This window comes from Acomys russatus, chromosome 12 (genome assembly GCF_903995435.1).
Source record: "Acomys russatus chromosome 12, mAcoRus1.1, whole genome shotgun sequence".
In the NCBI taxonomy this organism is placed as follows: Eukaryota; Metazoa; Chordata; class Mammalia; order Rodentia; family Muridae; genus Acomys; species Acomys russatus.
Window position 1 is genome coordinate 54,470,664 of NC_067148.1, and position 16,649 is coordinate 54,487,312.

General features: G+C 41.7%; 1 protein-coding gene across 3 annotated transcripts in view; it reads right to left on the reverse strand.

The window, feature by feature from the left end:
• Nucleotides 1-4,337: 4,337 nt before the first annotated feature.
• The window catches only part of Ankrd12 (ankyrin repeat domain 12), a 101,349-nt gene continuing 89,037 nt past the window's right edge, over nt 4,338-16,649 (reverse strand). For all 3 annotated transcript variants that reach the window (XM_051154451.1, XM_051154450.1, XM_051154452.1), the window contains 4 exons: nt 13,358-13,456; nt 10,629-10,772; nt 8,815-8,910; nt 4,338-7,273 (listed from right to left, as the gene is read on the reverse strand). In XM_051154451.1, the coding sequence (XP_051010408.1) occupies nt 7,088-7,273; nt 8,815-8,910; nt 10,629-10,772; nt 13,358-13,456 (525 nt within the window). In that variant the 3' untranslated portion in view covers nt 4,338-7,087. The remainder of the gene's footprint in view (nt 7,274-8,814; nt 8,911-10,628; nt 10,773-13,357; nt 13,457-16,649) is intronic.

A 16,649-nucleotide genomic window follows, 5' to 3' on the forward strand; every position in this document is an offset into this window, starting at 1 on the left:
AGGGGTGTCAGCGGGTAGGGGTGTCAGCGGGTAAAGGAGCTTGGTGCCAAGCCTGAAGACCAGGAATGTATGTTACAGGAGAGGAGCTCCGGCTCCTGGGAGGTTGTCCTTTTTCTCTACATAGTGTGCGCCGCACATGCCCCTGGCCCCCACAAAACAAATAAGCAAATAATATTTTTTTAAAAGCCATAAGAAAGTTATATTTTATTTGTTAATTAAAAAAAAAACAAACAAATAACACTGCCAGGCGTGGTGGTGCACACCTTTAATCCCAGCATTTAGGAAGCAGAGGCAGGTGGATGCTGTGAGTTCAAGGCCAGCCTGGTCTACAAAGCGAGTCCAGGACAGCCAAGCTACACAGAGAAACCCTGTCTCCAAAACAAAACAACAACAACAACAACAACAACAACAACAAAAAACACTTTAAAAAGTTTGAGAGCTGGACGTGGTAGCACACACCTTTAATCCCAGAACTTGGGAGGCAAAGGCAGGCATATGGCTGTGAGTTTGAGGCCAGCCTGGTCTACACAGTGAGTTCATGACAGCCAAGGCTACATAGAGAAACTCTGTCTCAAAAAAACCAAAAAAAAAGAAAAGAAAAAAGTTTGAATGGAGATCCATCTGTGTGGGTGAATAATGTTTCCAGAAACCACGTTATTAAACAAATATCCTAGTGCAAGGGACTGGTCTACCTCCCTGTGAATTGTTGGGGCACCAACACGAAACTACCAACTTCCACAGCGGTTGCTGCTCATCAGACCTAGATGGTGGGACCCTGTTGCTGAAGATTTGGTATACCATGGCCACGGGACATAAAGGATTCAAGCAGGAACTTGGCTAGAAGGTTTTAGCTTTTTCCTCCGCTGACTAAGACTCATGGGACTAGAAAACTCATTGAAAGCGAAAGCTGCCAGGGAGAATCAACAGCAGATCCTTAATCAGCTGTGAGCCCTCGGGTCAGGAAAGACAAGCAAACCCTCCATGCCATAGCAGTGCTTTATAGGGTGGCCAACTGTTTTCTGACTGGATCTCATGCCTCTACCACAGAAGGGGAGTCACACCTGATACCACAAACCCACACAATAGCCACTCTGCTGATGAAGATTCCACAGCTAACTACAACTTCCAGGACTGTGGAGAGGAGAGGCGCAGTGCCGCATACCCAGGGCTAAAGTTTTCATGGGCAGCCCTAAGTCCCCTTAACAGTGATTTACTGCCATCTCAGCATCTGTCCTTGCATCCCCGATTATGGGGATACACTAGCTTAGTATATCCTTAGCTTCCACCAAGCCAAAAACTGACGTCATCAGACGGCCCCGGGAACCTACGACGGAGATGGCCTCACTTACCTAACTCACCTACCGGAAGTCCTTGGCAGTATGTTTGGTGAATGCACTGACTTACGACCTTCTTATGTTCTGTACTACAGAGTTGATGTTGGCCATTTCTACAGTGAAAGAAGTCATTTGGGCAGCCTGGCTCCACATTGAGTGACTTCGTCCTCTTTCCTTTGGAGAAGCTGTTCTGCGTTGACACTAACGAGTGTGGGTGTGTATGCAGGCATGAGAAGGCCATGGCACTCATGCAAGCCACAGAGCAACCAGCAGGAGGAGGTCAGTTCTCTTTCCATCATGTGAGGCCCAGGGATTGGACTCAGGTTACCAGGCTCCATGGAAGCCACTTTTACCTACAGAGCCATGTTACTGGCCTCAAGTGCAAACCTTCTGATGTCATATAGTCAAACGTGTAAACATCTGGATGTCTATCTACATCACTGAACTAGTCTTCAAATGATCAGAAAGGGACTGTCACAAACAATGAACAAACACTTCCTAGTAAAACTGTCCTGATCAGAAACACTGATATAATTAATCGTCGGCTTTTGGTCATGGCACAGCTTCCAGTTCCAGCTGTCCCAACACACACACCGCTCCAGTGACCAGCACAGTACTTTGCCTGGTGTTATGCACATTAACGTGGCTGTGTACAGCACTGAAGGCTGATGACTAAAGTTCAGCCTGTATCAACAGCGTGGCTACAGAAATAAAGCACTAGTATGGAGGAGGAGGGGGAGGAACAGGAAACTAGTCACTGGGAAAATGGAAATGGTAAGCCATGTACCAGATAAAAATACCCAAAGAGAGAGGCAGTTGGATCGCTGAGTTCGAGGCCAGCCTGGTCTACAAAGCGAGCCCAGGACAGCCAAGGCTACACAGAGAAACCCTGCCTCGAAAAACCAAAATAAATAAATATCAAAATAAAAAACACCCAAAGAGCCCATATCTGACAAAGGACCATGATTGAGAAGCCCACTACTTAAGCAAAAGACAACCCCGAAGGAAATGAGAAAAAGGCTTGAAGATTTAAAAATCAAAACAAACCAAAAACACGGTCAGGTGTGATGCTGAGAGAGGTGTCGGAGCAACTCCTCTTTGATACGTGACTGTAGTGGCATAAATGGTGTGCGTTCACTTTGGAGAACTGTCATTTTCTGGTAAAAATAAACACCTAAGCTGTGACACACTTCTACGAAACAGTAAATACCTAAGAGACATAAAAAAAGAGAAGCAGACCCAGTCAAAGTTTCCATGTCCATAGGTTTATTCACAATACCCCAAGCTGTAAACAATCCAAATACTAAGAACAAGAGAACACATTTGCACAGTACGCTACTCATTAAAAATTACTTGTTACTGATATACGAAACACGTATCAATTCCAAAATCTGCTTAAGGAGGAGGCAGACACAGGTATACACTACAGGAGTTCATTTCCACGACGGCTGAGACTAGTAGGACTAACACAGAGTGAAGGCAAGCGGTCCCCGGGGAGACGGCACGGACTGAGGCATGAGGGACTTTCTGCGATGATGAAAACTTTTCTAAAAAATTGATTTGGGTACTTGTAACAAGGAATTATCAAACTGCTTACTTAGGTCTGGATTGTTTAAAAAATTACATCTAAATCATAACCAGTTTTTTAAAAAAAAGTATTGATAAACATTGTAAAGCTGAACATGGGGGTTACGAGTGCTTTTTCATCTGTCAACCTATCTTAAAGTGTGCAACATCATTCTAAAAAGAAGGGGAAATTAGCTACATAAAGGCTTTTCATCTAGTGCTAGTGGAAGATTTGGATATAGTAACCATTTAAAAAATTTATTAAAAAAACAAATGTGCTTGCCATTTTTTAGGTTTGCACATAGTAACAAACACTGATTCCCCATGTGAGCAAAGACTGCCCATCTTTAGGCAAAAACCTTCACATTATTTCCTCTGACGGAAGTATGTCTCATGATCAAAAATTCTATTAAAGGGCTGGAGAGATGGCTCAGCAGTTAAGAGCACGGGCTGCTCTTCCAGAGGTCTTAAGTTCAATTCCCAGCAATCATATGGTGGCTCACAAGCATCTATAATGTCATCTAATGCCCTCTTCTGGCATGCAGGCAGAATACTGTATACATAATAAAAAAAATTCTATTACTGTTGATACTGTATACATCGACCCACAGGAAACACCTGGCCAATCTCCTGGATGCATTTCTTGCTCCTGTTGTGCCAATACTTAGAATTCTAGAGTTAGAGCAGTTTGAGTTAATGGAATCAGTCACTTTTCTGGCTCAGTTTCTTTTATGAATCCTAGTTTTCATGATTGGACAAATTCTGGTGACTGTTTCTGTGGGGTCTTGAGCTCCCTCATAAGTACAGACAAGACTTCCAAGAAGCCACCAACAAGATAACAGATTACAGGGAATTCAATCTGGGTGTGGTGGTGCATACCTTTAATCCAACACTTGGGAGGCAGATTTCTGAGTTTGAGGCTAGTCTGGTCTACATTCCAAGTAACAGGCCAGCCAAATCTACATAGTGAGACCCTGTCTCAAAACAAAACAACAACAATAAAAAACCAACAAAAATTTAAACATTAAACATTACACACATCTCCAAAGATTATTATATTTGACTTCTTGCCTTCAATGCTTGAAAATTTTACTGGTATTATTGTTTTGAGACAGAGTCTCACGTGGGTCCAATCTGGCATTCAAGTCATGGCCATCCTCCTGCCTCAGTTTCCCAAATGCTGGGATTATAGGCATGAACCACCTGCCTGTTTAAAAAGTCGTTTTTGTTTTTGTTTTTAATGGTGAAATGTTTCCCTTAGCTAGCCAATAGCCTTTATGAAAAATATGGGGGTTTCTATGCACTAGCAGTAGAGGTAGGATCAGACATTGCTAACTTTCTGAAAAAGTAAACTACCTCACTCTGAGCCCAGATGAGCTCCTGGAGCTTCGGGAACTGTGCAGCAGGTCTCCCACCAAAACCCGTTCCCAAGACCTCTCCTGACTGGACTGGAATGGGATTGTTCTCACACGATGAGTTTTTCTGCCATCTTGTTGGAGGCTCAAATAAACATTGGCGTGTCAATTAATCGGAGTGGAACATTGAGTAAAAACACTTAGCACACATTTCACTTATTTTTTTCTATAAAAATATAACTCTTTATTAAATAACATGCACAAATATTAACTAGTCACTTATTAAACAGATATGATTTAGAACAAGACTTAAAGAAATACAAATCCTTAGGTACAATTTAATATCTTGTTCACGATGTTTAAGAAGAGTCATTGATTAAATTAAGCATCCTATTTTTCTTTGAGAATTCGAACCTTTTTAGGCATATGCCATACTCCATTCCGAGGTTTTCCCTCTAGCAGTTCAGACCTTTAGAAAGTCTTTAGCATCCGAGTCCTTAACTACATCTAAGTCACACATCTGCTACCAAGTGCAGTAACTTAGCTATCCTGCGTGCAGAGGCGAGGCAGAGGCTCCAGCTGTGGGAGCTACCATGCAGAGGATGAGCACCGTGGCTAAGACTAGAAAGCTGGGCTGACCGAGGGCCGCACCCGCCCAATCCCTGCCTATGTGCAGCTGCTTTTCCGGTTTCTTCTCCAACAGCCTGTTCCTTTTGGTCAGTAGCACTTCCTCATCTTTTCCCTGGCTGGACCATCAGAACAAAATGCTTTACAGATTTACTCCTCTCTTGCTGTACTGAATGAATGTTCAATAATCTTTTTTCTTTTAATTTTTGTAATTTGCTACATGAGCTCATCAAATTTCCTTTCTAGACTAAAAGTATAAACAAACTTTGCATTAAGTTGTTTTGCATTAAAAAGTATTGCTTTTATAAATTAGATTCTAATGTTCCCAGCCTTAATAAACACGACTTCAACAAAAAACAGTGCTTCAAAGTCTACCCTGCCTTTCTGGCCCCATTTATTCAATGAAAAGGCCAAAGTCTTTAATCTAAATTTCTAAGGAAAACTATATCCAACCTTTATTAAATCCTTGCACTGTGTATTTTTTCACACACGTGCTGCTTTATTGCGCATGCCAGTACAGAAAGAATAAAAATATAAATTGATGTAAAAATTCAAAAATCCCTAAGCTTAATATGTACCTTTGCACTACAAAAACTATTATCTTTTACTAGTTGCGATTTCCAACTTGTGAGCTGAATTTAAACAATTTAATATTTCATATATTCCTTTAATATTGCTCCATCAAAATTGGAAATTTCCAGTATTATTTCATAATTCCAGATAGTGTCGTGGCAGGGCTTACAAATGTTGCCTCGTTTACTTATGATGATTTTAGATTACCCTAACGTTACTCTCCAGTCTCACAGCTTGAGCAGCACTCTCACGTCTGGAGCTTTCCTGAACACCTGACCCACGTCACGTCAGAGGAGACAAGGTTCTCAGTATGTTGCTCATTATTTTACTATCAGAAGCATAGAAAATATTATCTCAATTATGAAAACTTGTAAATTAGGTATTTTTGCATTGATACAAGGAAAAATACAATGCATTAATAAAAATCTCATGAACATTTCAGGGACTGGAATATTCCTAAATCTTTTACCTACTTTTGACTACCAAGTATCTCATTTTGATTTGAGCATTCAATTTTTATATTAAAAGTGCAAAGGCTATTAAGCTTAAAAGATTAAATTTAAGCAATGTAAAAAAGTTTACAATGATTTAACATGACCAATAAAATTTATTAAACATATTTACATTATTCACATATTCTTTCATAGTTGAGTATTAAAATAGACATTTACAATTTCGGAATTTCCATTCAAAGGCATTTGTTGTTATTGTTCTGGGGGAAACAGGCTTTTTCCGGTGACATGAAAAAAGAGCTAAAGCTTCTTTGTGTGACTAATTATAAGTAATGTGTCCACACAGAAAGCCCCAGGTTCTCTCGGAGGAAACTGGTGTGAGACGCCTCATACTGTCTCAGGTATCAGCTATGGAAAACATGAATTATAGAAAGCATGCGATACAACTAAGCTATCATCTTTACAGTTATGGAATGGACGCAAGCTAACTCAAACACACGCATGCCTTATCTAAAGGGTTACTACCTGAACACATTGCTATTACGCTACAAAAACTACAACTTTGGTCCAAAAGAACAAACAGTTTTACAGTTATCTCTTTGTACACATGTTGAGGGTCAGTTCCTTGTATACATTTTGACCATTAATTACAAGATGTACAATTATGTATAAAATAAGTTATTAAAAAGGAAGACAATATTAAAACTTTCAAAAAAGAAAACTATACAATTAATTTACAGATAAAATAAACTGAAGAATTTTGTGCCAAGATTTTCTTCCACATTAGAACCTGTTTGGTAGGAATTGAATCTTTGTGTTTACTCATGTATTTTTAATAAAACCTGCAAGAGATCTGAGCGTTGCATGTATCTTGTTACTTGCAGTGTTAACAACTTCCAGCGCTGTTAACAGACTTTTCTCTACTTTTTAAAGATTTACTCAGTTTGCCAACATGTCTAATGCAATATTTACCCCTGATCAATATAAATAATAGTTTTCTGTTAGAAACTGTATTTGGATCAAAGATCCGAAATATTTTTCTTTATAAAATGACAGTGTTTACTACATAACCAGCTTCACTAACAATTGTAGAGACATAGTCTCAGGGTTTTTCTTAAAAGGCAGTAAGTATTCCACAGTATAATGCTTGGATATCGCTAGTTTAAGATGATACCAACTGCTATATAGGAGTCAATTCAAAATCATCATTGACATCGACAAGGGGAACATAGAACTCCCGGATCTCATAAATGCTGACAGACTTATAGGTGGCGGGGTCGAGCTCCTGGAGTTTGAGCTGCCATTCGAGTCTCTGGACGGCATTTAAAGCTGCAGCTTCGTGTTGCTGCCTCATTAAAAGACAGGTCTATTTGAAAGAAGAGAAGAATGGATTAATCTGTTACACTTGCTGCTTCAATTAATTTCACACAATTTTATTAGGGACCATGGTAGATGCATGAGAGTAAGAAACAGGTCACATTGCAAAACTGTCCCCAGGCCTCTGTTCAGCCCCATGTGCTCTAACTTCTGGGTCTGCCACTTCATACGCATCTTTGTAATTTGGGCTTGCTAATATTCTTTGAAATTATGAGACTTCAAATTATTGAAAGAATTGTAAAATCTAGACAGAGATGCTTCAAAATTTCAAGTTAATTTAAAAAAAAAAAAAAAAGGGTCTTAGCCGGGCGTGGTGGCCCACTCCTTTAATCCCAGCACTTGGGAGGCAGAGGCAGGTGGATTGCTGTAAGTTCAAAGCCAGCTGATCTACAAAACAAGTCCAGGACAGAGGAACCCTGTCTAGAAAAACCAAAACCAAAACCAAAACAAACAAACAAACAAACAAACAAACACAAAAGATAGAGTCTTGTTATGCAGTCCAGACTGGCTTCAAATTTGTAGAAACTTTCCTGCCTCAGTATCCCAAGAGCTAGGATTTCAAGTGTGCATCACTATGTAAAAACATGTTTGCACTCACACTCTGTTCATGTGCTAGAACCATAACCAGACAGGCTTGGAGAATGAGCACACAGACACAGACCGTGCTCTGTGCGGTGTTGAGGAGGACCAGTTTGAACTATGCACACATTCTTGTGTGAGCACATTCTTGTCCTCTCCTAACCCAGGACGCAGGCTTTGTCACTGAGCCACCCTCCAGCACCACTACATGAGTTCTTAAAGCAGGTTTGTGTTTTTTACTTCCTCCTGTTTTGTAATTGTAGTTCACAGTAAATATTCATGATTAGCCAATGTTTCTTTTTCTAATTACTTCTCAATATTGGTGGATTCTTTTCTGTTTTCGTTTTTGTTTATTTTTTGAGACAGTTTTCTGTTGTCCTGGCACTTGCTCTGTAGATCAGGCTAGTCTTGAACTCAGAGATCTGCCTGCCTCTGCCTCAGAGTGCTGGGATTAAAGGTCTGTGCCACCACTGCCCCCCAACACTACTGGTGATTTCTGAAGTCAGGGAAATAATTTAATTAATTAGCTGTATATGGGTACTTTGTCTGCATATATGTATGTGTTCCACATTAGTGCCTCGTGCCTGTAGAGGCCAGATGGCAGAAGAGGGCACTGGATGTCCCGCAGTTACAGATGCTGGGAGTCACCACAGGGGCGGTGGCTTTACCTGCGAGCCACTGCTCCAGCCCCGAGGGAAGCATTCATTTCACCTGGTCTACAGGGAGGGAGCTCAGTTGGTGGAGCACTTGCTTGTCAGACACCTGTCAATCTCCAGCACCACACACAACTGGCACTGTGCTGCATGCCTATAATCCTAGGACTCAAGAGGAGGCAGGGAGTTCAAGGCTAGCCGTGGCTCCATATCAAGTTCAAAACTAGTCTGTTTGGGCCACATGAGAACCTGTGTCAGAACAGACAACAAGTAACAACAGCCCTGTAAACGTACCCACCTTTAGTTTGTCAAATTTGTCATCCACATCTTGTAACCAGGACATAAACTGCCTTGCATTAAATCGATCTCTCACAGAAGTTTTACTGTCATCAGACTGAAAAAGAATGTTACATGCAGTCATATACTTTAAAACCCTTTAACAGCCCATTTATTATTAATGATAGGAATATATTTCTAAGGAGAAAATTTAAAGCAGCTGACAGCCATCTCCACATCACGTAGACAGGGGCTCACAGGATCTGAAGATGCCGTGTTTAGTTATGAAGTGGAGCCCAGCTGCTTCCTCAGAAGGCGTGGCATAGGGAGTGCTGTGCCTGCGGTCTCTGTTCAAGGTTACCATGAATATACAGAGAAGGTGATCATGAGGGAGATCCCTGCCATCAGAGGGAGTACTTCCAGGACGCATTTCTCAAGTGCTCTTAAGTCAGGCCTGTAAGATGGCTCAGCAGGTAAAGGCACTTGGTTACACAGCCTGATGACATGAGTTTGTCCCCAGGATTCAAAGAGGAGAACAGAACCAATTCCACGTGTTTGTCTTCTCTCTCTCTCTCTCATACACACACACACACACACACACACACACACACACACACACACACACACACACACTCCCTTTGACCTCCACACACATGCTGGGTGCCCAGATATGCATCATATGCACACACAATTAAAGTAAAAAATTCTTTTTTTTTTTTTTTTGTAAAAATTCTTTTTTTTTAAAGGTTTATTATTATATATTCAGTGCTCTGCCTGCATGTACACCTACACACCAGAAGAGGGCGTCAGATCTCATTATAGATGGCTGTGAGCCACCATGTGGTTGCTGGGAATTGAACTCGGGACCTCTGGAAGAGCAGACAGTGTGCTCTTAACCCCTGAGCCATTTCTCCAGCCCTTGTAAAAAATTCTTATTATCAGTTTTGGAATTTAAGATTTATTTAAATTTCAGCTCTGTACCTTTCTGTGTAACTTTGGACTAATTATACACTCTTAATTTTCTATAGTATATTTTAATATGGAATATTTAATATGTAGTATTCTTTAGAACTAAAAGTGCCACAAAGCTCTCATCACAATGTTTGTGCACACAGAGTATTCATGTAACATTCTTAGGACTGACATTCTATAAGAGTGGTCAAAGCAATGTCTGGACAAACAGGCAGCCTCCTGAGTCAGCAACTCCTCATTGTGGGGAATAAATGCAGAATGAGGTGAGGGAAGAAATCAATGAGCTCACTGGCTCACCAAGCTGTTGGAGCTAGGGGGGATCATTTATTACCCACTTCAGAAACAAATGACAAGCTACGGTTGGTCACCTGTAAGGGTGTACATGGGGACATGGGGACACTATGCTATCTGGTTTACCTGGTGTGGTTGTGTGGGTACAGGTGCAGACAGACCATGGTGCCTGTCTAAGCACGGGAGGGCAACCTTGGGCATTGGTCATTAACGTCCCCTGGTCTGAGGCAAGGCGGCGCCTGTCAGTGCGGAGTCCTCCTGTCTCCTTTCCTCTTGCTGCAGGAGCATCAGGAGTAGTCTAGTTGTGCGCTGCCATGCCTGGGATTCAAACTCAGGGCCTTGTACTTGTATGCCAGCACTCTGCCCACCGGCTCACTGGCTGCAAGCTGTCCAGTTCTGGGGTTAGAGGCTTGGGCACCCACCCCAGACAGTTGTCTGTATCTGTAACAAACCACAACACAGAGGCCCAGCTGTTCCACCTCTTCTCTAACTTCACCTCTACCTTCCCCTGGAAGGCAGATCTAGACAGGCTCACTACAGTCCGTGAAAGCAGCCTCTTGGCCAGCACTTTACCTGGGAGTCCAGGGGCACATTGTACACTTCTGCGTCCAGTAAGACAGTGCAAGCACTAAATGGCAGCGTTTGGTTTGCCAGTGTCCTCGCAGCTCTGTAATGAACTCGAAGAACTTCTTGTTCGTTGGATACAATGAGTTTTTCCTAGTTGAACACAGAGTAATTAAAAAAATCATAAACTTGTCTGTGAAATTAGATAAATCACTTAAGACACACTAAATAATCTTAACCATAGAGCAGCGTTTTCATTTTCTTCACCGGAGGGTTGAGAAAATTTAAAATTCCTAGTGTTCTAGGAAAAGCTTCCCTCTCCCAAACAGGCAGTGTCTTTCTTAGATTTGTTTTTTAAGTGTGTGGATGGTTCTGGAGAGATGGCTCAGTGGCTAAGAGCACATGTTGCTCTTATAGAGGATCTGAGTTCAGTTCCAGGACCCACGTGGAGGCACCCAACTGTCTGTAGCTGCAGTTTCAGGGACTGAACGCCCTCTTCTAACCTCCACAGACACGACGCACACATGTGGTGCAGACACACATGTCAGCAATATCCGCATACATATAAAATAATAAGCAAATCAATTCACTTTCTATTTCCAGAACATTTTCATCACACAAACCAGAAAGAAATCCCGTATTATTAGCAGTCACTCCTCTTTCTTGTATCTTCTGCCTACCAGTATTCTACCTTTTGTCTCTGAGTTTGTTTGTTTCTTTTTTGGTTTTTCGAGACAGGGTCTCTCTGTGTTAGCCTTGGCTGTCCTGGACTCGCTCTGTAGACCAGGCTGGCCTTGAACTCACAGCGATCTGCCTACTTCCACTTCCCGATCTGAGTTTGTTTTGAACATTCAACTATTTGAAAATAAATCATGTACTAGGTAGCCTTTTGCAACTGAATTTTCCCTACTGAGTCTTGTATTTTCAAGGTTCACTCACACTGTAGTGTGTACTAGGTATCTACTTTTCTATGGACAAATCATAGTCTACTGTAGACACGTATTTCTGTATGGCATGCATTAGTTGATCATTTGGATTTGAAGGGTGGCAGACTATGCCGTTTCAAAACATGCTAATTTAGCATAAATGATTATTTTTATCGGAAATCGGTTTAAAAACAATTAGGGCAAGGGAACTCTGAGCAGGACATAAAACCCTGAAGTGAAAGAGATCCTCACCGGGTGTGGTGGCGCACACCTTTAATCCCAGCACTCAGGAGGCAGAGAGGCAGGTGGATAGCTGCGAGTTTGAGGCCAGGCTGGTCTACAAAGTGACTCCAGGACAGCCAAGGCTACACAGAGAAACCTTGTCCTGAAAAAATCAAAAACCAAACCAAAACAACAACAACAAACCAAAGCATCAGTCTGGTTCAGGTTTCCTAATTAATGCAAATACAGAAAAGGTTAAGAGCCTCTGCCATGGTGAACCCATCGCATGTACATCAAAGACAAGTATTTGTATATTATGAGAAACATTATAGCTTGTATCCTAGAGACCATAGGGCTTACCACAAGCTTGAGGAGATTTGGAGCTGTATTATCTAGGTTTTGCTTTGAGATAGAGTCTTTGTAGACCTGGCTGTTCTGGATCTTGTTATGTAGACCAGGCTGGCATCCAACTCAAAGAGCCATCTGTCTGCCTCTGTCTCTGCAGTACAGAGATTAACAGTATGCCACCATGCCCAGCTCCAGGGATTAAAATTGGTAAATTCATGTAAAATGACTTTCATGATTTCTAGGAATAGGATTTTGTCCTTTAAAAAAAAAAGATTGATTGATTTATTATTTATACAGTAGTCTGCCTGCATGAAGGCCTGCAGGCCAGATGCAAGAACAAAATCTCACTACAGATGGTTGTGAGCCACCATCCGGTTGCTGGGAACTGAACTCAGGACCTGTGGAAGAGTAGCCAGTGCTCTTAACCTCTGAGCCATCTCTCCAGCCCTAGGATTCTTTTTGGTTTGCTTTATGTAAGTGTTTTCACTGCATGTATGTATGTATGTGTGCACGTGTGCCTCCAGCCTGTGGAGGACTGAAGGGCCTTCGTATCTTCTGGAACAGGAGTTAGACGGCTGTGAGTCACTGTGTGGATGCTTAGACCTGAATCCACAACCTCTACAGAACAGCAAGTGATTTTCTTAACCACGGAGCCATATCCCGAGCACCTGTTTGACTAACTACTGAGAACAAAACACTAAGGCGGACTCACAATGAGCACAGCCTTTGCCATTATTAGCCCTAGAGTAGCTGGTGCACCAAGCAAGCACTCAATAATGTGGAATTCTCAATGTTTTACTAGAAACTGACTATTTTAATACCACAATTTTTTTTTTTTTTTTTTGGTTTTTCGAGACAGGGTCTCTCTGTGTAGCCTTGGTTATCCTGGACTAGCTTTGTAGACCAGGCTGAACTCACAGCGATCCGCCTGCCTCTGTCTCCCGAGTGCTGGGATTAAAGGCGTGCGCCACCACGCCCGGCTTTAATGCCACAAATTTAACAAATGATATATCATAGAGATTTTAGATAAACCTTTCAGCATGAATTGTAGTAAGGAAGCATCTGTCCTAAGATGGGCATAAAATTCTCCTTTTGGCTATATGAGCGCAAGGTAACAAAATCACAGCAGTTCTCCCAAATGGCAGTAAACCAGCAACATCCATAATGAAAGGCCATGGGCTATTGTTATGTATTGTAAAAATGGCTATTATCTGCATAAACTTCTATTGGAGGGTAGCTTACCCTTTCAATACTGTGTTGCAAACGTAGCTTCATTCTTACCACTTCTTGTTGCCGGAAGAGCTCTTTAAGTGGATCTGACAGCGAAGGTGGTGGTGTGATCTAGTTAGGGAGCACACAGAAACTAGTAAGTTTTATCTACAATTAAAACTTCAGTACATAACTTAAAACCTGACATCCCGTGAATTCAACAATACAGTCCTGTGTGCAACTAGTCTTTTCAACTTGATTAGACTGGGACACCTAGAAGAGTGACAACAACAGTGAGTAGACGTAACTGTTTTAGTTTCTCTGCTGCTATGATAAAACACTGACCAAAGCAACCTAGGGAGCAAAGGGATGACTTGGCTCATGGGTTTCAGTTCATCCCTGGGGGAAGCCAAGGCAGGAACTAACGACAGGAGCTTGAAGAGGAGGCCAATGGAGGCAGGCTGCTAGCTGTCATGTAGTAATTCTTCTTACACAGACGCTGCCCACAGGCCTAGGGAAGGTACCACTAGTGGGCTGGGCCCTCCTCCATCAATCATCCAACAAGAAACACCCCCACAGACATGCCCACACACCAATCTAATGAACATGGAAACTTGGCATTTGGGGTTCCCTCTTCCCAGCTGTATTAACCTGACAAATGAAGCTCATTAAGTTATGAGGGCTCTGACCTAATCAACAGTTTAATCAAGACCAAGTTTGTTCAAAACAAAATCTGAGTAAAGTACTGGAAGCCAGTGAGACTGCAAAAAGAGACGGGCTACATAAAGCAATGGATTCAGAAAATGCTGAGTCAAACCCAGGGACTTCAACCCAAAAGACATCCTACTGTGCTGATCTGCCACAGTGAGTGTGCCTCTTCAGTCAGGTCCAGTGTCTTACACTCACAGGGCACCCCACTGTGCTTAGATGCTTTGATTCTTAGGTCACAGCAAAAATTTAAAGAGCACATAATTAGGACTAAAAAGTTAATTACTACAGAGCTGTTCTAGAACACTGGTTACATGAAAAGATGGAAGAGTCCCAAAAACAGGTGGTATAAAAATAGAGGCATTCTTGGAGGTAAGAGCAGTGCTTCAGTTTAATAAGCAAGGACTATTTGTAGACGTGATAAGAAAAAAACAAAAAGCCTGGTGCTAATGAACTTTCATATAAAAGTAGATCAAAGTATGCAATACACTTGTGGTCTTTTTTTTTTTTTTTTTTTTGGTTTTTTCGAGACAGGGTTTCTCTGTGTAGCCTTGGCCATCCTGGACTCACTTTGTAGACCAGGCTGGCCTCGAACTCACAGCGATCCGCCTGCCTCTGCCTCCCAAGTGCTGGGATTAAAGGCGTGCGCCACCACGCCCGGCTCACACTTGTGGTCTTTAAACTTCTTTATTGTATGTGATATTTCACATAAGCTTGTGGATAATCACTCAAGAATTATGAGTTATTTCTAACGTGGTATTACAATGGACTATGCTTTCTGATTAATACCAGAGGAAATTGGCAATCTGTCATTAATGTACAACAGGCAAGTCCAGCAATAACCATATGACCCTGAATAGTTTCTCTTCTCCTTAGGGCATCTATCTGTATTTTTCTTTTCGTGCTCTCGTATATGACAACTGCTGGCCTATTAGGGCAAAGCACGTTATCTCATAATGTCTGGCAGTCTGCTGACTCCATTAGAAAGCAGGACATCAGATTCCTATGGTGGTGCTACAGCAATCACACGACAACATATAGAAAAATTATTTCAAAAAAAAAAAATCAAAGCTCAATTTAAAAGGGGGCTGGAGAGATGGCTCAGAGGTTAAGAGCACTAGCAGCTCTTCCTGAGGTCCTGAGTTCAATTCCCAACACCATCTATAATATGATCTGATGCTCTCTTCTGGCCTGCAGGTATACATGCAGGCAGAGCACTGTATACAAAATAATATGTAAAAATTTTAAAAGAAAAAAATTATTTTAAAAAGACTTTATAGGCCAGGCATGGTGGCCCATGCCTTTAGTACCAGCACTTGGGAGGCAGAGGCAGGCGGATCACTGTGAGTTCGAGGCCAGCCTGGTCTACAAAGAGAATCCAGGTCAGCCAAAGCTACACAGAGAGACCCTGTCTCAAAAAACAAACAAAGATTTTATAATATTTCTAACTAGCAAACAGGAATTCTGAGGCTCCAAGCACATGTAACTGCCTTACCAAGGACTCAACAGAATAGTTGGACGTCTACAGGGCAGCAGCATATTGGGGATAACTGTTCAGGCCTCTAAGAGCAAAAGTAGATTTACTTTTTGTGTCTTGTGAACTGATTCAAGTTTAGAAAAATGACTTTGGTGCTACTACCTTACAATTATAGCCTCTTGCAGGTGTGCAGTTGTCTTGGTAAGTGCAGAGTGCGATCACTCAAGACTGAGGCTGCCAGAGGCAGGTTCTGTGAGAGGATGGTGTGTCAACACTCTGAAGGAAGAGCACCAGAGAAATGAGGGGTGGTAGAGAAAAAAGCAGAAGGAGAAAGGCATAATCAGAAGAGAAGTGGAGTTAATCACTCAAAACTACACAACAACTACTGGTGTGCAGTAGTTTAGATATTTAATCTGTGAATGCTAAATGGAAACTTGCTTTACTACTTGTATTCCTTTGCTTTAATAATTCTCATTAAGACAAAAATCCATACTACATCCAGGTTCTCGCTGTACTTCCTTTAAGGTGGTGTCTGAAACAAGTAGCTCTAACTTAGCAAAGAGCCTGTCTTGGCGGCTGCTGGGGACCAGACTCAGGTGACATCCCATCATAGTCCTTCTGCTTAGTCTGTATGAAGTTCTAACACACGTGTTCTTTATGTTATAGCCATTATTTCAGTTAAAATGCTTTGCCTCTAAGGAAAAATTTTAAAATGAGCAATAAACAAAAAATTATTAGCTGCATATTTTTTCAAATTATTAACCATAGATTATGCTGAGTCTGTATTAATAACAAATTTACTGCTCATTACTTAAGAGTTCACTACTATTGCTATTTAAATCTGTCAAGACTTAAAGTGCACCGGCATCACTTCTCAGCTAGTGGACAGTACGGTATCTATTCGCATCCATTTGAGGGTACCAGATTAAAAGACAGAACATGGAAAGCTTACTGCAAAACAGCCCATGTTAGGGGACTCCAGTGCAGCTAGGTTAGTTACTAGGACCAAACCTGTCAAAATACAGGAAGCACCTTGTATGTAGCAATGAGAAATGGAGAACCGTGCAAGTGTTTAGCCTCATAGTCACATCAACAGACTCATTCTCTCTCTCTCTCTCTCTCTCCCTTCTCCTTTTCTTT